At 39.8% G+C, this 15,205-nt stretch overlaps 1 protein-coding gene across 1 annotated transcript; it reads right to left on the minus strand.

Annotated features, from left to right (window-relative positions):
• Positions 1 to 2,811: 2,811 nt before the first annotated feature.
• Positions 2,812 to 13,267, minus strand: atad1a (ATPase family AAA domain containing 1a). The gene is made up of 10 exons (XM_056290945.1): positions 13,242 to 13,267; positions 12,603 to 12,803; positions 12,224 to 12,322; positions 11,973 to 12,093; positions 10,097 to 10,297; positions 7,201 to 7,307; positions 6,864 to 6,953; positions 6,339 to 6,389; positions 5,169 to 5,341; positions 2,812 to 4,473 (listed from the first exon to the last, which is right to left on the minus strand). The coding sequence occupies exons 2-10, from the start codon at positions 12,774 to 12,776 to the stop codon at positions 4,344 to 4,346; spliced, it is 1,146 nt and encodes a 381-aa protein (XP_056146920.1). The 5' UTR covers positions 12,777 to 12,803; positions 13,242 to 13,267; the 3' UTR covers positions 2,812 to 4,343.
• Positions 13,268 to 15,205: the final 1,938 nt, after the last annotated feature.

Here is a 15,205-nt window from a genome sequence, read left to right on the forward strand (position 1 = left end):
AAATGTTCCAAATGCAATGAAAAATGTGTCTTTGTAAAAAAACAAAAAAAGTGCTTTGTGATCAATTAATTTCCATTAACGCCTTGACATATCAAATCTGTACAACATAATTATCATATACATGCACATTTTTTTCTAAATTCTTTTTTTACATATTGTCAAACAGTCCAATAAATACTTAAATTTCAATTATTTTTTTTTGAATTTTCTGGCTATTATTTGAAGGTTCATGTTTTACAGGGTTAATACTGGTCTGTTTTGAAAACATTCAATGTAAAACAAAGGCAATTAAAAACCAGCAATCATGGCACAGTCAAGTTACTAAATATATATATATATATATATATATATATATATATATATACTACCGTTCAAAAGTTTGGGGTCACATTGAAATGTCCATATTTTTGAAGGAAAAGCACTGTACTGTTCAATGAAGATAACTTTAAACTAGTCTTAACTTTAAAGAAATACACTCTATACATTCCTAATGTGGTAAATGACTATTCTAGCTGCAAATGTCTGATTTTTGGTGCAATATCTACATAGGTGTATAGATGCCCATTTCAAGCAACTATCACTCCAGTGTTCTAATGGTACAATGTGTTTGCTCATTGGCTCAGAAGGCTAATTGATGATTAGAAAACCCTTGTGCAATCATGTTCACACATCTGAAAACAGTTTAGCTCGTTACAGAAGCTACAAAACTGACCTTCCTTTGAGCAGATTGAGTTTCTGGAGCATCACATTTGTGGGGTCAATTAAACGCTCAAAATGGCCAGAAAAAGAGAACTTTCATCTGAAACTCGACAGTCTATTCTTGTTCTTAGAAATGAAGGCTATTCCATGCGAGAAATTGCTAAGAAATTGAAGATTTCCTACACCGGTGTGTACTACTCCCTTCAGAGGACAGCACAAACAGGCTCTAACCAGAGTAGAAAAAGAAGTGGGAGGCCGTGTTGCACAACTGAACAAGAAGATAAGTACATTAGAGTCTCTAGTTTGAGAAACAGACGCCTCACAGGTCCCCAACTGGCATCTTCATTAAATAGTACCCGCAAAACACCAGTGTCAACATCTACAGTGAAGAGGCGGCTGCGGGATTCTGGGCTTCAGGGCAGAGTGGCAAAGAAAAAGCCATATCTGAGACTGACCAATAAAAGAAAAAGATTAAGATGGGCAAAAGAACACAGACATTGGACAGAGGAAGACTGGAAAAAAGTGTTGTGGACGGATGAATCCAAGTTTGAGGTGTTTGGATCACAAAGAAGAACGTTTGTGAGACGCAGAACAAATGAAAAGATGCTGGAAGAATGCCTGACGCCATCTGTTAAGCATGGTGGAGGTAATGTGATGGTCTGGGGTTGCTTTGGTGCTGGTAAGGTGGGAGATTTGTACAGGGTAAAAGGGATTCTGAATAAGGAAGGCTATCACTCCATTTTGCAACGCCATGCCATACCCAGTGGACAGCGCTTGATTGGAGCCAATTTCATCCTACAACAGGACAATGACCCTAAACACACCTCCAAATTGTGCAAGAACTATTTAGAGCAGAAGCAGGCAGCTGGTATTCTATCGGTAATGGAGTGGCCAGCGCAGTCACCAGATCTGAACCCCATTGAGCTGTTGTGGGAGCAGCTTGACCGTATGGTACGCAAGAAGTGCCCATCCAACCAATCCAACTTGTGGGAGCTGCTTCTGGAAGCGTGGGGTGCAATTTCTCCAGATTACCTCAACAAATTAACAGCTAGAATGCCAAAGGTCTGCAATGCTGTAATTGCTGCAAATGGAGGATTCTTTGATGAAAGCAAAGTTTGATGTAAAAAAAATCTTATTTCAAATACAAATAATTATTTCTAACCTTGTCAATGTCTTGACTCTATTTTCTATTCATTTCACAACATATGGTGGTGAATAAGTGTGACTTTTCATGGAAAACACAATTGTTTGGGTGATCCCAAACTTTTGAACGGTAGTGTATATATATATATATATATATATATATATCCATCCATCCATTATCCGAACCCCTCATCCTGATCTCAGGGTCGCGGGGATGCTGGAGCCTATCTCAGCAGTCACTGGGTGGCAGGCAGGGAGACACCCTGGACAGGCCGCCAGTCCATCACAGGGCCGACACACACACACACACGCACGCACGCACACACACACACACACTCCTAGGGACAACTTCACCTGACCTACATGTCTTTGGACTGTTTGAGGAAACTGGAGCACCCAGAGGAAACCCACACAGACACGGGGAGAACATGCAAACTCCACACAGAGGATGACCCAGGAGGCCCCCAAAGTTGGACTACCCCGGGGCTTGAACCCAGGACCTTCTTGCTGTGTGAGGTGATCGTGCTAACCACTGCGCCACCGTGCTTCTCTCTCTCTCTCTCTCTCTCTCTCTCTCTCTCTCTCTCTCTCTCTCTCTCTCTCTCTCTCTCTCTCTCTCTCTCTCTCTCTCTCTCTCTCTCTCTCTATATATAATTTGTTCAAAACTAGTTAAATAAGAAGACTGTAAAATGACAATATGAACTTATTATGTCTTCTGCTGGTAGACAGTCATGTGTAAGTAGACTAAAATGACAATATGATCTTATGTCTTTTCTGCAGGTGAACAGTCATGTGTAAGAGAAAGCTGAACTGAAAAAACACATGGCTATACAACAGAACTAATAAGTTCCTCTACAGCCCCATATACTGGGCTCACTGTAACATTAAAATGCACATTTTGCTTTCACAGTCACTGACATGCACACATCTGGACACCCACAAGTGATATAGTTGAGAAGATTGACTGCATAAAGGCTGAACAAAAGAAAATGTTAATTTTCAGTCATTTTGTTTAAAAAAAACAACCTTACATTCATGTTACAGCAAATATCACCATGACACATTAACATTCTTTTCTGCTGTCCCCAACATGAATCAATGTCATAACTTAAGTCCTTGGGGAATGTGGAAAGAAATATTACGGGTGTATTTTCTGCCAAAATGTCTAGTTGTCTGGATACATTTAAAGGACAGTATGGATGAGCAAAACTGGACATTATCTATATTTGGAAGTCTTCAAGTTTGTGTTGGTATGGGATGTCTCCTTAGCAGTGATATTGTCTTGTAATGGGGTGCATACAATCTTTCAAAACAGCCAAAGAAGAAGTGTGGAGCCAAAACAAACAGTCTTAGGAAAAGTTTTAAATGCTGTTTTTTCTGTGGCTGACCGTTTCCTGCTCTTCTTTAACTTTATCTCAGTCCCTCTTATTCCTCATAAGCATGTTGTGACTGCAGTGTATATGTATTGCACTGCAGAAAATCTCATCACAACGCAAGCCTGCCTACTTTAGAAGGTGGTTTGGCTTATCAGCTTAACATGAGAAAAACTCGCCTAACAATGCCCAGAGCTGCCAAGTAATGTTCTCTATTGTACAGAGACTGGATGTTGTTGTTGTTTTTAAAAAAAAAATCAAATTGAAATAAAATGTATGACTTAAGTCTTTGATATCTCAACCTCTGACACAACAGAAACCTTACGCTCCGAGGAAGACCTATCCAAAATTTGTAACACAGTCGTTTTCAACTGCGGTCATTGGGACCCTATTATACTGCTGGATTTCTATTGCGCCATATACAACAGAACTAATAAGTTCCTCTACAGGTTCACCTGTTGTGCCAGGTCTAAAAGCTCCCTCATTAGATGAATGGAATTCCTGGTTCACCTGTTGTGCCAGGTCTAAAAGCTCCCTCATTAGATGACTGGAACAAGATGCTCTTGGGGCCCCGAGAATGGAAGTTGAGGTCTGCTCTAGCATGATATACACTGTACAATATAAATATGGCCATATATAAGGTTGTCCATACAGGAGTCCTTGTCTGTATTTTAATGAAAAGAAGAATCCAGTGAACGGTAACAGTAACAAAAAGCTCGAAACCCTGACCCCTCCCGTCAGGTCCCGTGTCATGTGTGTGGCTGTGGAGGGAGGGTATATACACAAGCATACAGTGGGAGATTCTGGAAATTATGACTGGAAGACAATCAGTCAGAATCCCCAGGCTGACTGAGAAAATACAGCCTGGCTAAGTGAATGGCCAACTCTTCCCCCTTGTTGAACAAATATCACCCGACTTCTCTTGAGCAAGGCACATCAGTCAGCCGCCCAGCAAGACTCTTCTGTTGATTGATTTAAAAAAAAAAGTATGGCTGGACGCTAGTTCCTCCAAGGACATCTCCGACATGTAGAGTAGCCTCAATTTGGGACTCAAGGAGGACTAGATAGTGGTTACAATGGAGAGCTTTGAGGAGGACTCAATCCCATCAGTGGATGGATAGACAAGTCTTAGTCCAGGGGAACCTCACCAATGCTGGACACCAAGGAGACTGTAGCCTGCTTAGACTCCTTCATCTTGTCCAGACCGAAGAGCAGATCCAGCTGGGTGACTGGTCGCAAGCGCTCCTCATTCAGGGGTCTGGAGGGTGGAGCAGAACAGGTCAAAGATCGTACAAATGTGCAAGGTGAGAACAGATGCTAAAAGAACTGCACATACACACACACTGACACTGACAAAAAACTAAATTGTAAAAAAATGTATGATTCAAGTGTGATCCCAACATCACAGAGGATGTTCTGTGATGTCGGATATATACTGTGGGATGGATATATATTGTTATATATTATAATGTATATTTTTTGTGGTTATTCATGGTGCTATATTCACTTTACATTACCAGGAGCACTTACATTTTGTGGCCCCAGTAAAAATTTAACTTCTCACTGGAAAATTCAGTGGATTACAAAAGAACAATCAAAGGCATAAAAACAGTGGTCCAAAATCTGAGGCTATGTGTCTGACAGGAACCTCTCTTTAAAGTGCCTTCTTATTCACATTATTTTCATTTTAATGCACTGCTGAATGGCATACTGACAGCACTGAGCTCTTTGTAAAAGTTTTCGGTGCTCAGGACGCTGAACTCTAGAAAGGTCTTTTTATTCCAAAACAAAAGACAAATGTGCTGCAGAGCTACTTTAAGTAGTTGCTTTGCAACAATGGAAGCCACAACCAGCACTTCTTACAAGCATCTGTTTGCTACCACTAGCCAAGAAGAGGTGCCCAGATGACACAAGGGCTTTGCAAGTGTTTTGGGTGCTCATTATGAGTCGTACTTTTCCTCCTCCTCGTCCTCCTGCAGCTGCTGGGCAATCTGCCTCATTTGCTCCTTTCGGACGTAGTCCCGAACTCGATACATGGCAGCATCGCGGCACAGCTCTCTGAGGTCACTGCCAGAGTAGCCCTCTGTCTTCTCTGCAATCTCTCTCAGATTAATGGCATTGCTCAGCTGGCAAATGAAGACATGGAAGCATTGAAATAATATGAGCAGCAAAGAATAAATTAAGCCAGTGGGAACATTTTAATAATATTTCTAATATCAATAATAATATTGGTATTGATTATTAATATCATGATAGTAATATTAGTTTTGTAATTAGTTTAAAAATTTAGTCTGTTCACATGACATTTGTCATATTCAGGTGAAACCGTTTCTTATGCTAACACAGTAAATAGATTGTTAGCATTTTCCACTTCAAACCAATTTACCCTTCTCACAAACATGAAGAATTACGATTAATATCCATTAAGATCGGTTCACACCATTGCCAGTAATGTTAAGAAGTCAGCGTTCTGTCACCTTCAACTCTCCCTGTGATTGATTAGTTTAAGTTTCAATATAGATGATCACACAATACAGGTGCTGTCAAGGTGTCTTTCTCTTGGTTGTCAGATGACTGAACGACTGTAAAAAGTGATTTTGACCAAGGGTCACAAAATACAAACAGTGCAGGAATTATTATTCGCTTTGATCAGCAAGTTAGCATTTTGTAACCCTCGATCAAAGCACTTTTTTTTATAGTCATGCAGTTGTCTAGCAACAGAAACTGAAAGATATGTCAATGACAACACCTGTATTGTGTTATTCGCTATACTGAAATGCAAATTAAGTGATCACAGTGAGTTGGAAGCAACAGAACATTGGCTTCTTAACATCACTGGCAACTCAGCAAACCGATCTTCACCCTGTCACGACAAAGCACAAGTGCATCTGCCCTAATTCTGAGAAGGATTTATTAGCACCACTTCCTGCAAGTTTAGTAAATCTCATTGAGGAATGTGAACAATGACAGATCAAGTGCCAACCCGGATATATTTTTCAGCACACAGTTTGGTTATTAGTTTACACGAAAGCATTTGGCCCCTGGGAATGGCAGCAGGTCGCTCTGATGAAAAGACAATACTAATATAATGGCACCCAGTGAAAAGAGAAATAAAGGACTTACATTTTCTCCTGCCAAAATCAGCTTCAGGATGTCCTGTCTTTGTCTTGTTTTCTGTGGAAAGACAGAATGACATAGGTAGTCATCTAGAAAACAGAACTATAAAGACAAAACAATACATAATAAAATATAAAGTTTATAAAAGCTCCATATCAAAACGAAGTTTCAGTCTAGGATTTTGTGATTTGCAGTTTATCACCACTGGTGATTCAGGACTTCGACCTTTTTCTATGGTGGCATTATTTTAAGTTTCTGTGGATAACAGTGTCAGCTAACGCTCCCACAAGTAAATATAGATTAAAGATGTAAAATTACAGAATACTAATATTGACAGCGATCACATTCTAACAAGACTGATGAATCATTTTAGGTGGTAGTACGGCAAACTGACAATGTTTTGCAGTGTTGTTAACTGTGAGGCTGTAAGGAATCCACAAGCTGACTCTCCTGATGTATATGTGCACTATGCACAAATGTAAGCACAGATGTAAGTTGTAAGTTTAGTAAGTGTATGTGTGTACGCTTTACTGGTAAGCCAACGTGAAATGTAGTGGGCATCCTGCGCAGAATGGCAGGATCCACATCCTGTGGTCGGTTTGTAGCTCCCATCACCATCACCTGTGACAAAGAAAATAACATCATGCACACAACTGATACAACTAACTACATCATCTGACTACTCCAGGCTCCAAACAATTCTACTCAGATATATGACATGACTCTCTTTCAAAGGGCAGGTCACTCTTAAATGAGAGCCAAGATAGTCTTCCTCCTGGATTAAGCTTAACCAACTTCAAGCAGGTAAAAAACATATACGGCATAAAACAGGCTGTATGAGTGGGACCATAAACTGTGGTTATGTTACCTGGCTGGTTGTAACAGTATCCAGGCCATCCCACAGGCTCATGAACTGGGCCTTCATCATGGCTGTGGCCTCGTGGTCCAGGCTTGAGCGATTCCTTAGGAAGGAATCTAACACATGGTGAAGAGTCAAAAGACACACAAGGAGAATGGCCTAAGTATGAAGATGAAATATACACAAAGCTCAACCACACACACTAGCTGAATTAATACTAGAATGATTGGGATTTCACTCCTACCTAAAACGACCATGGGCCGTCAAAATGACGGCAGGTTTTTAAACTCTATATTCTGTCATGATAAATACTCAACAGTTTTTTTCCCCCCTAGCCATAAGGACTCTGAATTCCTTCCTATAGTCCCCTCCTCACACACCATTGGCATAAATACCACCATTCACCTGTTATGCCTGATATGTTTATTTCTGTTATTGTGTAACTGTATTGTTCGTGATAATATGTGCAGTGTCCGTTGTTGTCCATGTATGTATTGTGCTGCAGAGTGTAAAATGTAAAGTGTACCAAAAACAAATTCCACCGGTCTTGGTTGTGTGGCTAATAAAATTATCTATCTATCTATCTATCTATCTATCTATCTATCTATCTATCTATCTATCTATCTATCTATCTATCTATCTATCTATCTATCTATCTATCTATCTATCTATCTATCTATCTATCTAATTGAGATATTAATGCATTGCATATGTTAGTATGTCTATTAGGAAATGACTGACACCAACATTAGCATTTTAATAACTACAATACTATTTTTAAACAATTTAAACTTCACAGAGACATGGTCGAACTTGAATAGAAAAATTGAAAAAGTGAAAATATTCCCCGAAAAACAAAATGCAAAACACATATTGCTAATCTAACAAATGTAACAAGGCCTATAACATGTGAAATGTAAAAAAAGAACTGAAAATAACCATAGAAACAACCCCAAAAAACGACTGGAACGACCATGGGCCATCACGGTTTTTAAACTCTATATTCTGTCAAGATAAATACCCAGTTGAGATATTAATGCATTGCATATGTTAGTATGTCTGTTAAGAAACGCCTGACATCAAAATTGACATGTTAACAACTTTAATACTATTTTTCAAACAATTTAAAATCACCGCTGTCCAAAGCCTGTAAATACTGTAACGCGTTAGTGGTAGTCATGGCGTGTCTGAAACGGTGGCTGTACCCAAACATAATAATCAAAAATTAGGTTTAGACTATTACTCTGCACTGGAGAACGCTAGTGTGTTTCTAGGACAGCAATGAACTTTGCGAAGGAAATGATGCGACCAACACACGTAATAAATAGTGACATGACGTGCATGATCATGCGCAAATTACAAGCGATTTTTTTGATGGGTCATGGTCATTTTAGGTACACTACCGTTCAAAAGTTTGGGATCACCCAAACAATTTCGTGTTTTCCATGAAAAGTCACACTTATTCACCACCATATGTTGTGAAATGAATAGAAAATAGAGTCAAGACATTGACAAGGTTAGAAATAATGATTTGTATTTGAAATAAGATTTTTTTTACATCAAACTTTGCTTTCGTCAAAGAATCCTCCATTTGCAGCAATTACAGCATTGCAGACCTTTGGCATTCTAGCTGTTAATTTGTTGAGGTAATCTGGAGAAATTGCACCCCACGCTTCCAGAAGCAGCTCCCACAAGTTGGATTGGTTGGATGGGCACTTCTTTGAGCAGATTGAGTTTCTGGAGCATCACATTTGTGGGGTCAATTAAACGCTCAAAATGGCCAGAAAAAGAGAACTTTCATCTGAAACTCGACAGTCTATTCTTGTTCTTAGAAATGAAGGCTATTCCATGCGAGAAATTGCTAAGAAATTGAAGATTTCCTACACCGGTGTGTACTACTCCCTTCAGAGGACAGCACAAACAGGCTCTAACAGGTACTATTTAATGAAGATGCCAGTTGGGGACCTGTGAGGCGTCTGTTTCTCAAACTAGAGACTCTAATGTACTTATCTTCTTGCTCAGTTGTGCAACGCGGCCTCCCACTTCTTTTTCTACTCTGGTTAGAGCCTGTTTGTGCTGTCCTCTGAAGGGAGTAGTACACACCGGTGTAGGAAATCTTCAATTTCTTAGCAATTTCTCGCATGGAATAGCCTTCATTTCTAAGAACAAGAATAGACTGTCGAGTTTCAGATGAAAGTTCTCTTTTTCTGGCCATTTTGAGCGTTTAATTGACCCCACAAATGTGATGCTCCAGAAACTCAATCTGCTCAAAGAAGTGCCCATCCAACCAATCCAACTTGTGGGAGCTGCTTCTGGAAGCGTGGGGTGCAATTTCTCCAGATTACCTCAACAAATTAACAGCTAGAATGCCAAAGGTCTGCAATGCTGTAATTGCTGCAAATGGAGGATTCTTTGACGAAAGCAAAGTTTGATGTAAAAAAAATCTTATTTCAAATACAAATCATTATTTCTAACCTTGTCAATGTCTTGACTCTATTTTCTATTCATTTCACAACATATGGTGGTGAATAAGTGTGACTTTTCATGGAAAACACAAAATTGTTTGGGTGATCCCAAACTTTTGAACGGTAGTGTATCTATCATAATTTTTTTGCGCAATTGATCTAAAACTCATTTCAATGCAAATATATGCAATTTTAGGCCCATTCAGGGAGCAGCAGGTCTGTATCTTTTTTTTTCTTCATAAAGTTATTAACTTTGAAAATCAAAAACTGTCAAAATGACAGCCTTGGTCGTTCTAGTATTAAATTTGAAGTCATTCTGGGTTGCAAACTACTATATTAGCATCTTAACAGCAGTGTAACATCAATCACAAGTAATGATATAGTAGACTAAAATAACCAAAGTAATATTTCTTGAAAGACTTGTGGTTAAGTGAACTCACCAATCTCATCAATAAAGATGATACAGGGTTGGATTTTGACAGCCAATGAGAAAACAGCAGCAGTCAGCTTCTGTGATTCGCCATACCACTTGTCTGTTAGTGTGGAGGCCTGCAAGTTAATGAACTGGCAACCAGAGGCTTTGGCTGTTGCCTTAGCAATCATGGTCTTACCACACCCAGGAGGGCCAAACAATAAAACACCTGGAAAAACAAATGGTTTCAATTTAAAAGTGAAGCTATGACTTGGTAAGAACACATGCCTTTCATAGAGGCTCATAAAATGATGTCCATTAATTTTGTCACTGTTGGAACCTGTCACACAACTGGTTGGCATACTGTTTAGAAAGAAGAATCCATCCTAACTCACCCACCTTGTAAAGTTACATTACCTATTTGTAATTATCTTTATTGACACCATTGATGATAATAACTTTAGAGGGCAGCTAATTTTTAGGGCTGAGACATCTTAATCTATTACAGTCTATACTCTGGCTGAAAAATTAAAGTTAAGCATATCTTGAAGATTTTACATTGTTATGCCATCAATAGATCAAATCTATAAGTATTTTCAGCTGCAGGGTTTCTTATTACTTGGTCCTTTACGAAGTGTTGCACACATTTGCAATTTCCAGAGGGCAAAATAAGAGCCAATAGCAGTCTGTGGCACAGGCACACCTCCACCCTCCAGATACTCGCAAGGGGCAACATGGGGATATGCGCTTAAGCGCAGATCAATGAAAAGCGAATGAAAAAAGGCATTATGGGTGCCACAAGCAACTGTTTTTCCCTGAGATACCAATCTATTCTGACAAACAGTGGAGAGCTGGCATTCTCAAAGTGAACAAACAGAACTTTACCGAAACTCCAACTGGGTCCCTCAATCCTCAGCTGACTTTTAGAGGGAGCCATGCGAATTGGTTTGCAACAAGCGAAACTGCCGCTCAAGTTAAAAAAAATTCAACTCGGGCGAGCGACGATTTCCCTCAATACATGTATCTTGTGGTTAAACGGTGGCTGTTGTACTATGTCACCTCTATCGATTCACTTTTCATCGATTTGCGCTGTACTAAGGTTTGATGCCAGCAAGCCCATGCCACTCTCACCATTGAATTAATATGAGAATAGTTTGGCACTCTTCCGTTTGATTTAGGTGTGCCAAAAAACCAACACTGACGATAACATTGACAAATGTTAGTGCTAGCTCTATGTCTGTTAATGCTAATGGGTGTACTTGCACACCTTAATCGAATGGACCTATTCTGCAGCTGTGTTTATCCTGTTATGCTGACATCACAGAGTACCAAGACCAGCCTGCCATGTTTTTAATCTTTACATGCCCCCGGATCGGCGCAGAGGGGGTGGAGCAGCGAACGGGATGGCTCAAAAAGAGCAGGGTAATTGGCCAGATACAAATTGGGGCGAAAAAGGGGGAAAATTGGAAAAAAAAAGTTTTTAATCTTTACATGGTTTTTAACCTGTAGATGTCAGCACACTCACTAAAATGGCCTAGGGTTTAGTTACTCTTTAACAAAGCAGCTGGTATATTGGACAGGTACTTGCTCCAGAAATATATGCTCACATTTGGTGGGTGTTAATTTACTGCTGTTATATCCATTAAAACTGTTTTCTTTGTATAGAGATAATTACAAAGAATGAACTACTTATGATGCCAGCTACTGTGTTATGTGTAACAGATCCTGCCATATGCAGTTGACTGTGTGATGGGTCTATATATGAATTAAGTGACACAAGCAGCAGCCATTGATATGTATCTGTTCTATTAACACATCCCTTGTATTAGTTCATAATGTTATCAAGGTCTCTAAAAAGTTAATTTTTAATTTTATCATGACAATCTCATAGCACATATAATCACCTTTGGGAGGCTGAAAGAGTTTGGATCCAGCCAAAAGGTGTCTCTTCTGGAATGGGAGGATGACTGAATCTTGCAGTTCATAAATAACCTCATCCAAACCTGCTATATCTCTCCAGGACACCTGCAAGGAAGGAGGTACGTTGTTAACAACTTAAGTTTGTGTTGTAATCTCTGGTCAAGTAAAATGAACTACAATATCTCTAAGACTATTAACAATCTTGATATCATGGACACTGTTCTCAACACTCAACCTTCATGACTCGTGGGTCAACTAGGTGAGATGCAATGTTCATCTCATACTCTGTGAGCTTGACCCCCTCAACACCAATCCTTTTCATCAGCTGCTCTGCCTGAGGAGATTGCACAGACACACAGATAGGCACGCGCACGCATACGGCAACATGCCCACAAATACAGTCAGCTGAAGTTATGACCCAAAAGTCTTTTTTAACAGACACAATGACAGTAAAAGAGCGCTTTCTAAATTATTTCATTCATGTCATTAACAAATGCCTAGATGTTGAGCAAATAGTCAAAATTTTCAGCCCGTGTAACTAAAACATCATGAAAGGTAGCAATGCAAAATACACGATGTTTGTCTACATATGAAAGTTTGATGATTCTGCCTACCCTTTTCTTGGCTTGGTTTTTCTGCTTGTAGGTGGGGTCCATAGCTTCCACGACCCATTTAATGCTGTAATAGGTGGCTGCCCCAAAGAGTGTCAACCTCACTAGCATGCCCACCACTTCATTCCTGGACAAGGGGCGCATCAAGGCCTCTCGAGGAATGTCCTTCAGCAGCATTTCAGCGAGCAAGTGTTAGTCCATTGGCTGGACAAACAGGAAACAAGAATGAGTGATAAATGCTCATTTACGTTAGCAAAAAACAAAACAAAATTACAGATTTGAAATGTCATGATGCTGGCCAGTGCTGTAACATCCCATGCTATCGAGTGGTCCTACCAAGTGTTACTAATACGCATAAACGTTGCCAGGGTTAGGTGTTTCGTTACAATTACTAGAAAACTGTTACAGTAGGACGTTTGGAGAAGGTAGGTCGGGCTTGCCAATTGACTAGCAAAGCTGTAAACTAGGCTAGCAGTTAGCTGGCTAGCAGCATCCCCTAACAAGCTAACATAGCTTTACTTTCAGTTCAATCAGTAAGCCACTTTCGACTGCCCAGCAAGAAGATAATGCTGTCTGAAAGCCAAAGGTCAAAGCACATTATGGGGGTTCCAGTGTGACAAATGACAATAGCGCAATACTTACCACGGCAGGGTTAATCACTGTTTGCGCTCGCATCATGGCTCGGGTGGAAACATACACCGGGAAGTTGCAAGGTTCCGACCACTCATTCAGTCAAACAGACACTGGATGGCAGACCAGGCACACAGTTAAGCTCACAGATCAGCACCACGGACAGCCAACCACATGTATCGGAAAGTACACAAAACTCGGCGGTACATCGCGTTATATAACATTTCTCTATAATGAGATGTATTGACAACGAATCCATGAGTGATGGGCCCAATTAATGAACTGATAATAACTGATAAACTAATAAACTGTCTTGATAATGACATATCGTTCTGGAAAGTGTCAATGTTTTAAAATTAATCAGTCAAAAATGAGTCCCACTAATAGCTTAAGTGTGGAATTGTAGCCCTAACAGTGATCACATCACCACATTTCAAATTATGAATAGAAGCAGAGTATGTTTACCATGATCACAGCTTACAGCCAGTAAATACAGAGATGAAATATGTCTGACTCTGACTAATTTCCAACTTTGTCTCTGTGTTTGGATATATGTATCACAATATGTATCAAACATTGTCAACAAATATTTCACGATATAAACTACCGTTCAAAAGTTTGGGATCACCCAAACAATTTCGTGTTTTCCATGAAAAGTCACACTTATTCACCACCATATGTTGTGAAATGAATAGAAAATAGAGTCAAGACATTGACAAGGTTAGAAATAATGATTTGTATTTGAAATAAGATTTTTTTTACATCAAATTTTGCTTTCGTCAAAGAATCCTCCATTTGCAGCAATTACAGCATTGCAGACCTTTGGCATTCTAGCTGTTAATTTGTTGAGGTAATCTGGAGAAATTGCACCCCACGCTTCCAGAAGCAGCTCCCACAAGTTGGATTGGTTGGATGGGCACTTCTTTGAGCAGATTGAGTTTCTGGAGCATCACATTTGTGGGGTCAATTAAACGCTCAAAATGGCCAGAAAAAGAGAACTTTCATCTGAAACTCGACAGTCTATTCTTGTTCTTAGAAATGAAGGCTATTCCATGCGAGAAATTGCTAAGAAATTGAAGATTTCCTACACCGGTGTGTACTACTCCCTTCAGAGGACAGCACAAACAGGCTCTAACCAGAGTAGAAAAAGAAGTGGGAGGCCGGGTTGCACAACTGAGCAAGAAGATAAGTACATTAGAGTCTCTAGTTTGAGAAACAGATGCCTCACAGGTCCCCAACTGGCATCTTCATTAAATAGTACCTGTTGGAGCCTGTTTGTGCTGTCCTCTGAAGGGAGTAGTACACACCGGTGTAGGAAATCTTCAATTTCTTAGCAATTTCTCGCATGGAATAGCCTTCATTTCTAAGAACAAGAATAGACTGTCGAGTTTCAGATGAAAGTTCTCTTTTTCTGGCCATTTTGAGCGTTTAATTGACCCCACAAATGTGATGCTCCAGAAACTCAGTCTGCTCAAAGAAGTGCCCATCCAACCAATCCAACTTGTGGGAGCTGCTTCTGGAAGCGTGGGGTGCAATTTCTCCAGATTACCTCAACAAATTAACAGCTAGAATGCCAAAGGTCTGCAATGCTGTAATTGCTGCAAATGGAGGATTCTTTGACGAAAGCAAAGTTTGATGTAAAAAAAATCTTATTTCAAATACAAATCATTATTTCTAACCTTGTCAATGTCTTGACTCTATTTTCTATTCATTTCACAACATATGGTGGTGAATAAGTGTGACTTTTCATGGAAAACACGAAATTGTTTGGGTGATCCCAAACTTTTGAACGGTAGTGTATGTCCTTTACTGTACATCTCGTATCATTCTGCAAAGCGTTAGAGCCACTGTGTTAGCGCACACTGTTTCCCAGGTGATGACGGTGGATGTGTTGATTAGGATGAGTGACTGGATACCCAACCCTCCAGGATACACCGTGGTCAGACAGATGCAAATTTAGTGCACCCTTGGAGATA

Source organism: Lampris incognitus, chromosome 1, assembly GCF_029633865.1.
Source record: "Lampris incognitus isolate fLamInc1 chromosome 1, fLamInc1.hap2, whole genome shotgun sequence".
NCBI lineage: Eukaryota > Metazoa > Chordata > Actinopteri > Lampriformes > Lampridae > Lampris > Lampris incognitus.